This window comes from Martes martes, assembly GCF_963455335.1.
Source record: "Martes martes genome assembly, chromosome: 5".
Classification (NCBI taxonomy): Eukaryota; Metazoa; Chordata; class Mammalia; order Carnivora; family Mustelidae; genus Martes; species Martes martes.
Window position 1 is genome coordinate 18,859,174 of NC_137892.1, and position 13,579 is coordinate 18,872,752.

A 13,579-nucleotide genomic window follows, 5' to 3' on the forward strand; every position below is an offset into this window, starting at 1 on the left:
CGGTGGGCCCCAGGCTGGGAGGATTGCCAGCTCCGCGGCCCACACTCCCCGTGCCCCTGCCACGACTTCCCTAATGCCATACCACCAGGAAAAGAGGGAAGGGCATCTGCTTTCTTTCTCTAGCGGGTCCAGAGTGGAGAGGAACCTGGGCTGCTTTCAATTTTGAGCTTCCCTGTCGTTTAAAAAGAAAGAAAGTTGCAGCAATTTTGGTGCAATTTACGTGTCTACACCAAAAAAGTATGAGACAATGTATGTGCTGGATGGACAAAATAATGGCAGAACTCAGTACATTTTTGGGTGAACTCCTAGGGGTGCTGTCTGTGAGGGACACAAACTCAGAGGTACCAGACAGCCATCTACTTCTTGTAATCTGCAGGATTTGGGGCTGCACCCTCAAAGTCTTGAGTTTTGAGGAAAGAAACTTCACCAAATCCAAGACAGAACCTTCACTGGATCCCATTAAAAATTAAAAGAAAAAAAAATCAGTGGTGCGGGGACATTTTTTGATGTTTAGGAACATATGAATAGGGGAAAATATGGGATCATTTTACAGAATTACAGTGGGTTGTCTTGTTCGTGGGCTTACAGGAGAACAGCCTATTTGATGACTGATTTTACCAGTCATAAAATGGTTCAGAAAAAAATTTCTAAAAATAAAAGCAATAGACAGGTAATGGATTTATGACCAAATGTGGACCACAACTGAACCCAGATGGTGGGGTACAAGTGCTTCATTGTGCCATTCTTTACACTTTTTCTTATATTTGAAGATTTTCATTAAACAAGATGGAAAGGGGAGCCCATGGGTGGCTCCGTCAGTTAAGCATCTGCCTTCGGCTCAGGTCATGATCCCAGAGTTCTGGGATTAGGCCCCTCGTTGGGCTCCCTGCTGAGCAGGGAGCCTGCTTCTCCCTCTCCCTCTGCTGCTCCCCCTGCTTCTGCTCTCCCTCTGTGTCAAATAAATAAATAAAATCTTTTAAAAGGAAGGAAGGGAGGGAGGGATAAAGGAAGGAAGGGGGGAAGGAAGGAAGGAAGGAAGGAGGAAGGAAGGAAGAAGGAAGGAAGAAAAAAAGAAAAGGGAAGGGAAGGAAAGGTCGGAACTGCCGATTCAAATGTTTTGTAGATTTTTCTAAACAATATGCTATGATGTCATGTCCCCGCTGTCCGTGGGGCACCTGCTGGTGCCTGAGGGTGCAGGACGCTGGCCAGCCTCAGCATCCACCCATCCAGGATGGCCTGCCCTGGGTCATGTCTGGTTGGGATGGGAGGAGCACTGCCCGTTCTCACTCAGGCCCCCACTCGAACACTTCACGGGTCCCTGTGCCTCCAGTGACAAGTCTTAGGGAAAGCAGGAGTGACAGTGTTAGCTACAGCTTCCGGGCACCCCTCATCCAATTCGCATGGCAGAGCCAGAGAGGGAGAGGTCATTAGGTCCACTTCACAGAGGAAAACTGACCCCAGAGGGGACAGGAGCTTGGAGAGCTCACCCACTTGACCTGTGTCAAGGCAGAGACGTTCTGGTAAATCACCCTCTGAAAAATAAGAAAAGGAGACAGAGGCAGATGGAGGGGAAGGGAGGTATAACTATTGACCACGGTCAATTTCAAGGGATCAGTGGCTTCACAAATGACTTACAAAATCCCTCAGTACTTAACAGTCAGCACCACGGATTTGAACCCGGTCCTGGGTGTCCATCTCAGAAGCCCCCACCATCTTCTCTGCCAGATTTGCTACACCGTGTTCATCTGCTCCCCCCTTGTATAGTTTTGCCACACCTGTGTTCCACCTGACTATTATTACATATTTTTCCCAAGACAACTCACTTTAAAAAAAAAAAATGTATTTATTTGCGAGAAGGAGAGAGAACGAGCACAAGCAAGGGGAGGGAGCAGAAGGAAAGGGAGAAGCAGGATCCCTGCTGAGCAGGGAGCCCAATGAGGGGCCTAATCCCAGAACTCTGGGATCATGACTTGAGCCGAAGGCAGATGCTTTACTGACTGAGCCACCCAGGCATCCCACGACACCTGACTTTTAAAAGACGGTTGACATTATTATCACTGAAAATCACTTGCTATAAAGAATAAGGTAATATTAAAATGAAAATTTAATTATTAAAATAAAAAATTCTTTGCACTTCCTAAAATGCCCTTTCCATCTGCTGGCCCGGGGGACCCAGAGCCTGCACTCTGGGGACCTGGGGCCCATCCTTCTGCCCCCTTCCGTAACAGCCATCATGTGAAAGGGCTATGGCATGTCACTGGGTCCTTCAAAAGGAGGAGACAGCAAATTTGTTATGAACATGAAAATGCTCAGCCAGTGTTCAGACATGTGTCTTGTACAGGCTTGATGTCCCCACAAGGCTCTTTACCTGTAGCCTGTCCTAGGACTTCAGGATCCATGAGGAACACACTGTGAGCAGCTCCTCTAGGACAGCCTGCCCCCTGGGGATTGGACTGGGTTTCCATAATCATCTCACCCCCGGCCACAGTTTGGTGGGAGGGAGGTACAGGGTGTTGACCAAGAGCAGCAGTGGCAGTGTGGCCGGTATGGACCAAGACCTCCAAGGGACAGAGCCCCAGGGAGGAAACGAAAACAGAGGTTCCTACAGAGGCCAACTAGTACAGGGCTAGTTTCCACCAAAGCTAAATGCGTGCCTACCCAGCAAAGGTGCCATTCCATTCCAGAACACATACTCTCAGAGAGGTTTGCACATGTCCACCCAAAGACACACAGAATCTTTGTAACAGTTCTGCCCCAAATAGCTCCAAATGGAAACCAATCCACAATACCCATCAACAGAAAAATGGACAAATCTGGTGTGGAATACTATACAGCAAAGAAAAAGAGCAACCACTACTACTACTACTACTACATGCAAGGAAGGGAAGACTCTCATAGACATAATGTCAAGAAAAAGAAACCGGACCCCAAGGAATATGTGTTTGTGGTTCTATTTCTATAAAGTCTAAAAACAGGCAACAGAAGTCAGAATACGGGGGTGCTAATGACTGGGAAGCCCAGGAAAGCTTCAGGGGTGCGGGTAAGGTTTTCCACCTTGATCTCAACGGCGGTTACAAAACTGTGTTCACTTGCTAAACATCTGTTGAGTTGTATAGGGAAGATTTTTTTTTGCACTTTAGTACAGGTATGTTATATTTCAACATACATTGTAATAAATAAATATAAGAAAAAGGTATACAAAATACCACCATAGTGGTAGATGAAAAGAGTGAGAACCAGAATGACATCTATAACGAACACTGTTGAAAAATAAAGAAGCACATGTGCAGATAGGATACCTCACATTTTGGGAGAACTGAAAAGATATATATTAAGTGCATTCATAAGGTTGCCTGCGGGGAGGGAATGAGAGAGAGGGGTAGGGTTAAAAGGGAAACCATAAACGATAAAATAAGATCAGGGTCTCACTAGGACCAGAGGGCTCCTGGGCCATTTCATAAAGAAAAGGAAGAAGAGGAGAAGGGGGAGGAGAGGAAAAGACATTAAATTTTGGACAATCCTTGGAGGTTTCCAACACTCCCCAAGGAATCCAGCTTGGCCTCTAATGCCTGGAGCTCCCCCCACCCCCATACCATGCAGTGTGCTTTATACACAGACTGTTCCCATTCGTGGCCCTGGGAGTGATGTTCTCTGAGGAGAAGGGGCATTTCAGATGGGGCTCACAGGTGACCTGGGATTTCTCAGGAGGTGGAATATGAGAGCAGGGATAAGAGAGAGTCATGGGTTGGGAAGTCAGAGAAAAGGCCCCACAGAGGAGGGACCTGGAAGCTGGTGGGCATCTCATGCCCAGACCAGCGTGAGCCTCAATTGGCCCTCAACACATGTCTGCCATGAGACCTGCTATAGCCAAGTACCACCTGTGCTTTTACTAATACTTTTAATTAAAAAAAATTTTTTTTACTTTAATGTTTTAGAAGGTAGTTTTGTCCAAAGTATGATGTGGATATGGAGAAATGGGACCCCTGGTGCCCTGCTGGTGGGAAGGTAAATGTTGCAGCCACGGTGGAAAATGGTTATGACGGCTACTCGAAACATTAAACATAGAACTACCCTATAATCCAGCAAAGTCACTTCTGGGTATTTATGCAAAAAAATTGAAATCAGGATCTTGAAGAGATATTTATACACCCATACTATAGCCTAGCCAAAAGGTAGAAGCAATTCCAGTGTCCTTCAACGGGTGGATTAACAAAAGTATATACATACAATGGAATACTATTCATCCTTAAAAAGGAAAGAAATACTGACACACACTACAAGGTGGATGAACCTAGAGGATATTATGTGAAGTAAAATAATCCAGTCACAAAATGTCAAACACTAAAAACCAAACCAAACCAAAAACCCCCAAAAGGTCAAATACTGTGTGACTCCACATATGTATGTATGTAAATGTCTGCCTGTGTATACTTGGAGGAGTGAAATTCATTGAAATGGAAAGTAGAGTGGTGGTAACCATGGGCTGGGGGAGGGGGCCCGGGGAAGTTACTATGTAACCGGTACAGAAATTCAGCTTTATAAGATGAAAAGAGTTCCAGAGATGGATGGTGGTGATGGTTGCACAATGAAGTGAATATACCAAATGCCACTACACCCTTGAAAAAGGTCAAGATGTCAATTTTGGTTTGTGTGTTTCATGACAATTTTTACAAGGTAGCTTTATATCACTACTATACATGAGAAAACTCTTGCCCTAAAGGAAAGGTGTCCATAAAATTAAAACAATTACACTCCAAAATAAGGCAGTGTTGATGTTGCCCAGATGCTGGCATCTGCTGAGCCTATGCATGGAGACCTCATCCCGCTCTGTACCCCATGCTTTGAAAGACCGGTGTAAAGACAAAGGAGAAAGGGGCATGAGAATGTCAGGCACAGGCAGGCCAGGGAATGCCCAGTAGGAAAAGCAGAACAGACAGACAGACCCCCACCAGGCCCAGGGCTGTCTGGGCAGGGAATTCCATGTCTCAGGTGCCTGAACAAGGGGCTACTTCAGTTCCAAGAACTTCTTGCTCTGTGAGGAGGGGGTCCGCTGTAGGAGGGCCAGAGTAGATCCATCTTTAAGTGCTAGACTCAGGGAGAGGGCCTGGTTACTTTGGCCTAGGGCCTGTGCTTCCTGGAGACAAGTAAATAAATACAATCCAGCCTCAACACGGCCAGGGCATAGACAGATGATGCCCAGTGAGGGCGGAAGGGAAAGATATAGAGGGAGAAATTGTGAAGGCTCTTGCTAAGAGTCACCCGCGGACATCTGATATTTTACCCAAGACTGCAACCAGACCCGTTTCCTGGAAACAGTGCCTCGGTTTTTCTTTGGGAAGCTGCCTCTTTCTGGGATATTCCGTATATTTGGTTGGGCGAGGTTGACTGTACCCCTTCCCACTACAGGATTCAGAGGATCCAGGCCTGGCCGGTCAGGAGATGCTATCCTTCCTCCTCACCTCGGAACCATAATAACGACACTGCCCGGTATCTATAAGCTCCTGGATTCAGCCACAGCTGACGCAAGACTCACCCCTCCTTTTCGTCTATGCTTTAGAAGGGTGCACAGCCTAACTGACAAGGTGTTTGTGCTGGGGGCTGGGCAGGTTTCCGCACGATCTGCTCCTTGTCCAGGGACTCCAGAGGTTTGGTCTCGTCTGCAGAGAGCTTTCTCAACCACACAGGTGCCCTTACAGTTCTGGGTCTTGTGGGCCCCCCACACCCCTTTGCAAAGCCACATCCCCTCCCCCGCGCGCCGGGATGTCCATTATATGACTTGCAGCGGACCGGCTGAAGGGTGGAATCTCTTAGACATCTTCTTTTTTTAATTAATTGTAAAGTTCGAACTGCTTTTCTTTGGCATTCTCGTTGCAAACTTTTCCGCAGCCTTTGGAAAGCTCCCAGGCTCCAGGCCCCGCGCCCATCACGCCAGCCGCACGGACAGGGCTCCGCGGGGCTCGCACCCTCGTGCATGCGGGCGGGAGCGGGCAGGGTCTCACACGCATGCGCGCGGGGGCGGAGCTGCGCCCCAGGCCTGCGCGTTGCCGCTCGGCCGCGGGGGAGAGGGCCTGGGCGGAGCGGCGGCGAGCGCGCGCCGGAGGCGGCCGCGGGGCTAGCGGGACTTTGTGTTCCACACACCCTCTTTCGGGCGCATCGTCCCGGGCCGCCCCCCAAACCTCCCGCCGCACTCAGGCAAGGCGCCCCAGACTCGGCGGGACCAGCCCCGGGGAAATGGAGTGGGCCGGACCCCACGGCCCCAGAGGGGCCCCGAGGAGACGACCGCGCGCGGCCTGAGCCGCCGTCCTAGCCCGGGGACCCATGGGCGCGTCCCCGCGGGCGCGCCGCGGACGTGAGGGCGGCGAGCGGCGGGGCCGCGGCGACGAGGAGGGCCGTGCTCGTGCCCGGCCGCGCGCAGGCCGCGCGCGCGCGCTCCCGCCACAGCGCCGGCCGCGCCCGCCCCGCCTCTCGGCGCCGGCCCCGGAGCCCGGTCCGCGAGCAGCGGCGGCGGCGGCGGCGGCGGCGGCCGGAGGGACGATGAGCGGTGCGGCGCGGGCGGGCCCGGCCCGGCTCGCCGCGCTCGCTCTGCTGACCTGCAGCCTGTGGCCGGCGCGGGCGGACAACGCGAGCCAGGAGTACTACACGGCGCTCATCAACGTGACGGTGCAGGAGCCCGGCCGCGGCGTCCCGCTCACGTTCCGCATCGACCGCGGGCGCTACGGGCTCGACTCGCCCAAGGCCGAGGTCCGCGGCCAGGTGCTGGCGCCGCTGCCCATCCACGGCGGTGAGTGCCGGGCGGCGGAGAGCTGAGGCCGGGCGCGGGAGGCGCGGGGGGCGCGGGGGCGGGCGACGGCCCCCCCCCGGGGCGGGGGAGCGGGGGCGCGGGGGCGGTGGACGCGGCGCCCCCACCCCGGCCGGGCTCGCCGCTCCGCTCGGCCGGCGGCCCCGGGGCCCGCGGCTTCGGTTGTGGTGCAGCCCGGCCTGCTCGGCGGCTGGCGGTGGGGCTCCCGCGGCGGCTGGGGGCTCGCCTCCTCTCCTCGGAGGACTCGGAATATCGTCCTTTTCGTGGAGGGGGCCTGTTTACGGGAGGGCATCGGCCTTCGAGTTTGCGGGGACAGTTGAGACAAAGGCGGCGGGGGAGGAGCGCACAACTGATTCCTGGCGGAGGAGGTGTTCCCCTGCCGGCTCCGAACCCGCAGGTTTGCGCCCGAAATCCCAGACTTAGCGCGGCGCTCGCCCTCGGAGGACCAGGCCCCTTTCTCACGTGGAAACGTGCCGTTTTTCTCAAGTGGCAAGTGGGGGGGGGCGGTGGAGGAGGAAAACGGGCATCTTCCCTGTTGCTTCTGGCTCCTGCTCTGCCCCAGGAGTTTGACTGTAATTCGACGCCTGGAAACCTCACATTAGGGAAAATCTGATACCGATTAGGACTGGTAGCCAGGTCTTCAGGGCACGGGTGCTGACCGCAGGGCAAATAGATAAAATTTTCAAGAATTGTTTTTGAAGCCATTTGGCTTACCCTCGTGTCTTCCTAAAAACACAGCAGCCTCTGATTATTTGGTACAAAACATATATTTGTATACATCACTGGCTATGTTTTAAAGGGAACTTTCTTCCTTCTGATATTTTCTGTGGGTGGGTTTTTTTTTTCTCCCCACTGCCAACTTTTTCGAAAATGTCTGCTATCTTCTCCCCCACACTCATCCTGAGAATGCTGAGAGGGGATTTTTTTTTTTTTTTTTTGAGCTGCTATTCATGTTAAGATGACCTAAACAAGGTAGCCTAAATAACGTAATGGTGTTTGTTCTTATACTTTAAATATTAAAACATCATGCCTTTTACGAGATCTGTTTGTGTGCCGAGGTGTTCGTATACTGGCCGAGGACAGAGAATCTTGCGGGGCTTTGGCAGTAGCTTGCCCGCCTCCCTCTTGTGTGGACCTGCCCTTTAAAACTTCCCTTGTACACCCAACAGTAAGGTGCCTCAAGTGCGTTCTCATCTTGCCTTCTTTAAAAATGGCAGTTAGGGTCCCCACGTGCCTGCAGAAACAACTTTGGTCTTTGGTTCATTTAGTAAATATTTGTGTCCCTGATCTGTGCCAGTCACTGTAGTTGGATCACACGGTGTTGCCAAACTGTGGCACTAACAATGACAGCCTATTTTCTGGTGCTGAGAACCGTGAGGGTCACGTGGAAGGGGAGGAAGAGGAAGAGAGAGAGAGAGAGAGGGAGGCAAGCTGTTCTGGAGCAAGAGCAGGCCCTGGGCGGTGTTTTGAAATCTGTGGTTTTCCTTTGGGGCTTGGTTCCCTCTGGCACCCTAAATCCACTATCCTCACGTTTAGACTCTTGCCTCCAGAGGGTTCCACGTTTTAAAACTACTTGTTGCTTGCTTGTCACCCCAAACAAAAGCCCCCTCTTTGAGAAAGCTTGTTTTAGGTGTTGGAGTAGAAGGGTGTTGGGAGCTCACATGTAACGGATGTGTGGGTGAAGGTTTAGCCCCATTCCCTTGTCCCTGGGGAGGTAGCATCGCTGTGGGATTCAAGGTTCTGAGCCCGACTGTACGTACACATACTTTGTGACACTAGGAAAGTAAATCGGCTGCATGAACTGTTTCATCAGCAAAATGGAATGATGACATACTTGTCTCAGTAAGGTTGTTGAGAGGTATAACTGGTTCCTGCGTTTTTTTAAAAAGTAGGCTCCACGCCTAGCATGGAGCTGGGTACTGGGCTTGAACTTACGACCCTTAGTCAAGGCTTGAGTTGAGATCAAGAGTCGGATGATTTTAACTGACTGAGCCACCCAGGTGCCCCATGGTTCCTCCATGATTAAAAAGAGCAGACTTGTTAACCTAATGGATGTCTAAATTGGTGAGGTTTTAGACACCCCATCGAAGTGAACACATTGGGGCAGTGTGTAAAGGCTGAGTCTGGGGTCAATTTCCTTAGGTGTCTGTCTTCCCTTCCCTTTCTCCATCCTCTAGGAGCTCATCTTTTTGTACGTGAGATTGCTCTACGTTCTCATGGTGTGCGTGGTGAGATCCTACAGGTGGTTTGGATCTGACTTCCTACTAAGGAATCTGCGCACATAGGTGCTTTCAGTCCAGCAAATACTAATTGAAATCCTTTGTACCACTGGGGAGACAGGGGCAGCAGCAGTGAACAAAACAGATCAAAATCTCTCTTCTTCCTGAAGCGCTAGTAAGGGCCTTTTATAAATCAGTTTACCTGTAAATCACGAAGTCCAAGACATTTTCCTGCTTTTGCAATAGGGACTTAGGAGTGTATCTTAAAAACAACAATGGTGGTATAAATCTGTTAAAATTACCCATGTTTAAGAAATAGCTTACATCAGTTGTATCTCAGGAAAAAGAAAGTGGTTATTCTTGATTTAGTCGGTTTCAAAATTTTGTATTTTAAGAAAAAATATTGCAGTTCTCGTGATCTTTATGCTCTTATCATTTTGAATTGAAGAGAATTCTTAGCATGTTTGTTGAGGACTTACTGTGTATTGACAGTAAAGTGATATTCAAATCACACAAACGAAAAAGTTATGAGACAGAATTCCTGGCAAAAGCAGCTGTGGGCAATAGATGTGAATCAGTCTCCCTTCCCTTCCCTTCCTTCCTTTCTTCCCTTCCTTTCCTTCGGCTCTGTACCAAACATGGAGCTTGAATTCACTACTCTGAGATCAGGGGTCACATGCTCTGCCCCCTAAGCCAGCCAGGAGCCCTTAGATGTGAAATTAATGAAAATGCATTTTGAGGATAAGTGTTTGGTAGTAAGGAACATAAAGACAAAATAACTTCATATTTTCCTAGAGCTTCACGTGGTGACTCATTTTCAGTCTATGACTTGATTGGTGAAAAACTAGAAACCTATCTTATTTCGTAGTGCTGCTATCAATTAGGCATGTATGAATTCCTGAGCAAAATTTATTTGCCCTATGTCCTTAAAGGATAAGTAGGCAGCTTTTTCTTTCAAAGTACATTTGGGGAAGGTTACATTTTATAAAACAGTAAGTGTTCCACTTTGAAAATCTATTCTTTGTCATTACATAGAATGCATTTGTAAATGGAGATTTCATTTGTCTGGTCCTAACGAATTTCACGTTGTAACTGAGAAGGAATTCATTTTTAGAAATGGGCTTTTGAAGCGACCTGTCTTGTATTTGCAGATTCCATTTGCTTTCTTATTACTAATTTACTCAAAGGGTGAGCTTAGAGCTGGAAGCAAGTGTAAAGCCGCCCGTGCCTGCGGTGGGGCAGACCTTGTAACTGTGCTCTGTGTGCGCGCACACTAACTTTTTGTCTGAGCCTGGAGTGGGGGGTTGGGAAGGAGAAGGCCCTGTGTTGATGATGTCATTGTGTCTGCAGATGTGCTGGTGGGAAGAATCTGGTGTCAGCCACTTTTTGCTTTGCGTAGAAAATTTGAGGATTGGTTGTTACAGCCTGAGAGAACAGTCTTAACAAATGTTCAGCTTGTTGGGGGGAAGGGGATCTTGCTGACTGTACAGATACAATAACATTTTTTTAAAAATACTTAGGTTTAAGAAAGTGATTCTGTGGGATGAATCCATTAAACCTGAACATGGTTTTTAAAATTCTGATGAAGAGTGAAGGAGATTGATGTGGAAATAAGGCCTTGGACGAAAGCGGTCATGTAATATTGGAATTCATTCATAATGGCAAAGGCAGGGGCTGCTGGAGATAGTGAGAGGTTTCAAAATATTCAGTGGAAAAAAAGGTATGATTCTGGGAGTAGGGACTCTGAAAGGAAAGAGAATTCAAAAGGAGCTGGAAGTTCTGAAAACCAGACTTTAACGTAAATAACCAAGCAAGCAGATAAAGGAGCTATATACAATAAATTATATTTATATTGAATTTTGTAATTTTTTAGAGATGTATTTGAGAGAGATCATGGGTGGGGGGAGGCAGACTCCCTACGAGCAGGGAGCCTGATGTGGGGCTCGATCCCAGGACCCCGGGATCATGACATGAGCTGAAGGCAGATGCTTAACTGACTGAGCCACTCAGGTGCCCCTATATTGAGTTTCACAATCTAGAAAATGGTTTTACATACTGTATTTTCCCCTCACTTTTGGATGATCTGTTGTCATATAATATTTGAATTTTTTTAAGATTTTATTTATTTATTTGACAGAGATCACAAGTAGGCAGAGAGGCAGGCAGAGAGAGAGGAGGAAGCAGGCTCCCTGCTGAGCAGAGAGCCCGATGTGGGGCTCGATCCCAGGACCCTGGGATCGTGCCCTGAGCCGAAGGCAGAGGCTTTAACCCACTGAGCTACCCGGGCGTCCCAGTATTTGAACATTTTTTAAAAAAATTTGACCTTCCCATCAAATATCCATCCTGCTACCATTCCATTTCTCTGTTTCTCTTAATGGCAAAGCTTCTCATCAGTGTTGTTCATATTTGCTGCCTTCAGTTTTTCCTCCTGCTGTTCACATTGTGAAGATCTTTGATGCTGTGACAGTGATTCTCATAAAGACGTGGCATATTTAAATGATATATTATTGGCCTTCAGAATCCCGAGGGCCTCACTGTGTAATGGTTTGAAACTAAATGAATTGAAACTAAGAAAAAAGTTAATGGGCAAGAATAAATAGTCCTGAACTCTAGTTTAAAAAAATAAAATCAGCCGCATTGAAGGGTGTTGAAGGGAGATAAGGCTTAGTTGCCTTTCGCAGGAGGGGCCGTCTCTAGTCTCCGTGTATCTGAGCATCTGGATCCTGGCCAGCGCTGGTCCCGCTTCCTTTGAAGGAAGGTCAGATGAAATGACTTCTCAGATTCCCCCACCTTTTTCGAAGTGTGACTGCAACTCTTTTTGAAGAACCTGCCAGGATACACCTATGAAGGAGCATGGTTCTTCTCAAACCAGTCGCACAGCCTCGTGTGTATACATCCACACACGTCCTGTTTAGCAATAAAAACAGATATTGAAACACTTCTAGAATTTGTCTGGTAAGGTTATCTTTTCGATTGAACAATTTAAAAAAAGATGTGCAGGGTAACAAATCTATGTCTTTCCTAGATAGATTTGAATTTTGACAACAATTGGAAGTTATTTTGAGGCAGTTCTTTTTTATGTGCTTGTCTTGTGAACTCTCTCTTTAGATAATTCTCCAGAGAGAAAGTCCAGTGTGATTTAGGCCACATCCGTGGCATCTGGGGGATGAAGGGGTAATCCTCAGAGTTGATTCTTTTGAGTATTTAACAGTCTTGACTTGCTTACAAAATGAAACTACTTTTCAAGACCATCAACATTTGTATGTTTTATCATCTTTAGAATATCTTACACAGGAGACATTATTTTCTATAAATTGTGTAGCTTTTTTTTTTTTTACTGTTGGAAGCAGTTTTTTGTTGTTGTTGTTTTAATTTTATTTTTTCAGTGTTCCAAGATTCATTGTTTATGCATCACACCCAGTGCTCCATGCAATACATGCCTTCCTTAATACCCACCACCAGGCCCTCCCAATCCCTCACCCACCTCCTCTCCAAAACCCTCAGTTTGTTTCTCAGAGTCCACAGTCTCTCAGGGTTTGTCTCCCTCTCCAATGTCCCCCAACACCCTTCTCCTCTTCATCTCCCAATGTCCTCTGTGTTAATCCTTATGCTCCAAAAAGAAGTGAAACCATATGATAATTGACTCTCTGCTTGACTTATTTCACTCAGTGTAATCTCTTCCAGTCCCGTCCATGTTGATACAAAAGTTGGGTATTCATCCTTTCTGATGGCTGCATAATATTCCATTGTATATATGGACCACATCTTCCTTATCCATTCATCTGTTGAAGGGCATCTTGGCTCTTTCCACAGTTTGGCGGCTGAACATTGGGGTACAGATAGCCCTTCTTTTCACTACATCTGTATCTTTGGGTTAATAGCCAGTAGTGCAATTGCAGGGTCATAGGGTAGCTCTATTTTTAATTTCTTAAGGAATCTCCACACTGTTTTCCAAAGTGGCTGCACCAACTTGCATTCCCACCAACAGTGTAAGAGCATTCCCCTTTCTCCACATCCTGTCCAGCACTTGTTGTTCACTGTCTTGTTAATTTTGACCGTTCTAACTGGTGTAAGGTGGTATCCATTGTTGGAAGCAGTTTTGAATAAAACAAAGGGAACTCGTTAAAAGCAAAATGGCGTAAATACAAAAGTACTTAAGTACCTGCTCTGGGGTGCCTGGGTGGCTCAGTAGGTTAGGCATCTGCCTTTGGCTCAGTTCATGATCCCAGGGTCCTGGGATTGAGTCCCACATCGGGCTCCTTGCTCAGTGGGGAGCCTGCTTCCCCCTCTCTTCCCTGCTTGTGTGCACTCTGTTATCTCTGTTGCCATCTCTCTCTCTCAAATAAATAAAAAACTTAAAAAAAAAAAGTGCCTACTCTCTGCTTCTGTCCCACGCGTCCTACAGTATGTGCAGAAGGCGCGGTGTGCACTTCCTGCCTGAGGGAGCTCAACATTCATGTTGAGACCAGCTTTGTCTGGGCAACACCACCAGCACCTGCCATTGTGGAAGGTGGAGCGGGCTGTCTTCCCCCATGGACGTTTTTTGGAAGCAGGGTTTGGC

The 13,579-nt window shown here is 48.2% G+C and overlaps 1 protein-coding gene across 2 annotated transcripts in view; it reads left to right on the top strand.

The window, feature by feature from the left end:
• The first annotated feature begins 6,449 nt into the window (after nucleotides 1–6,449).
• The window catches only part of RNF130 (ring finger protein 130), a 103,214-nt gene continuing 96,084 nt past the window's right edge, over nucleotides 6,450–13,579 (top strand). The window contains exon 1 of one of the 2 annotated variants that reach the window (XM_080803727.1): nucleotides 6,450–6,781. In XM_080803727.1, coding sequence (XP_080659853.1) covers nucleotides 6,535–6,781 — 247 coding nt within the window. In that variant the 5' untranslated portion in view covers nucleotides 6,450–6,534. The remainder of the gene's footprint in view (nucleotides 6,782–13,579) is intronic. The other variant, XM_080803726.1, reaches the window with a different exon arrangement.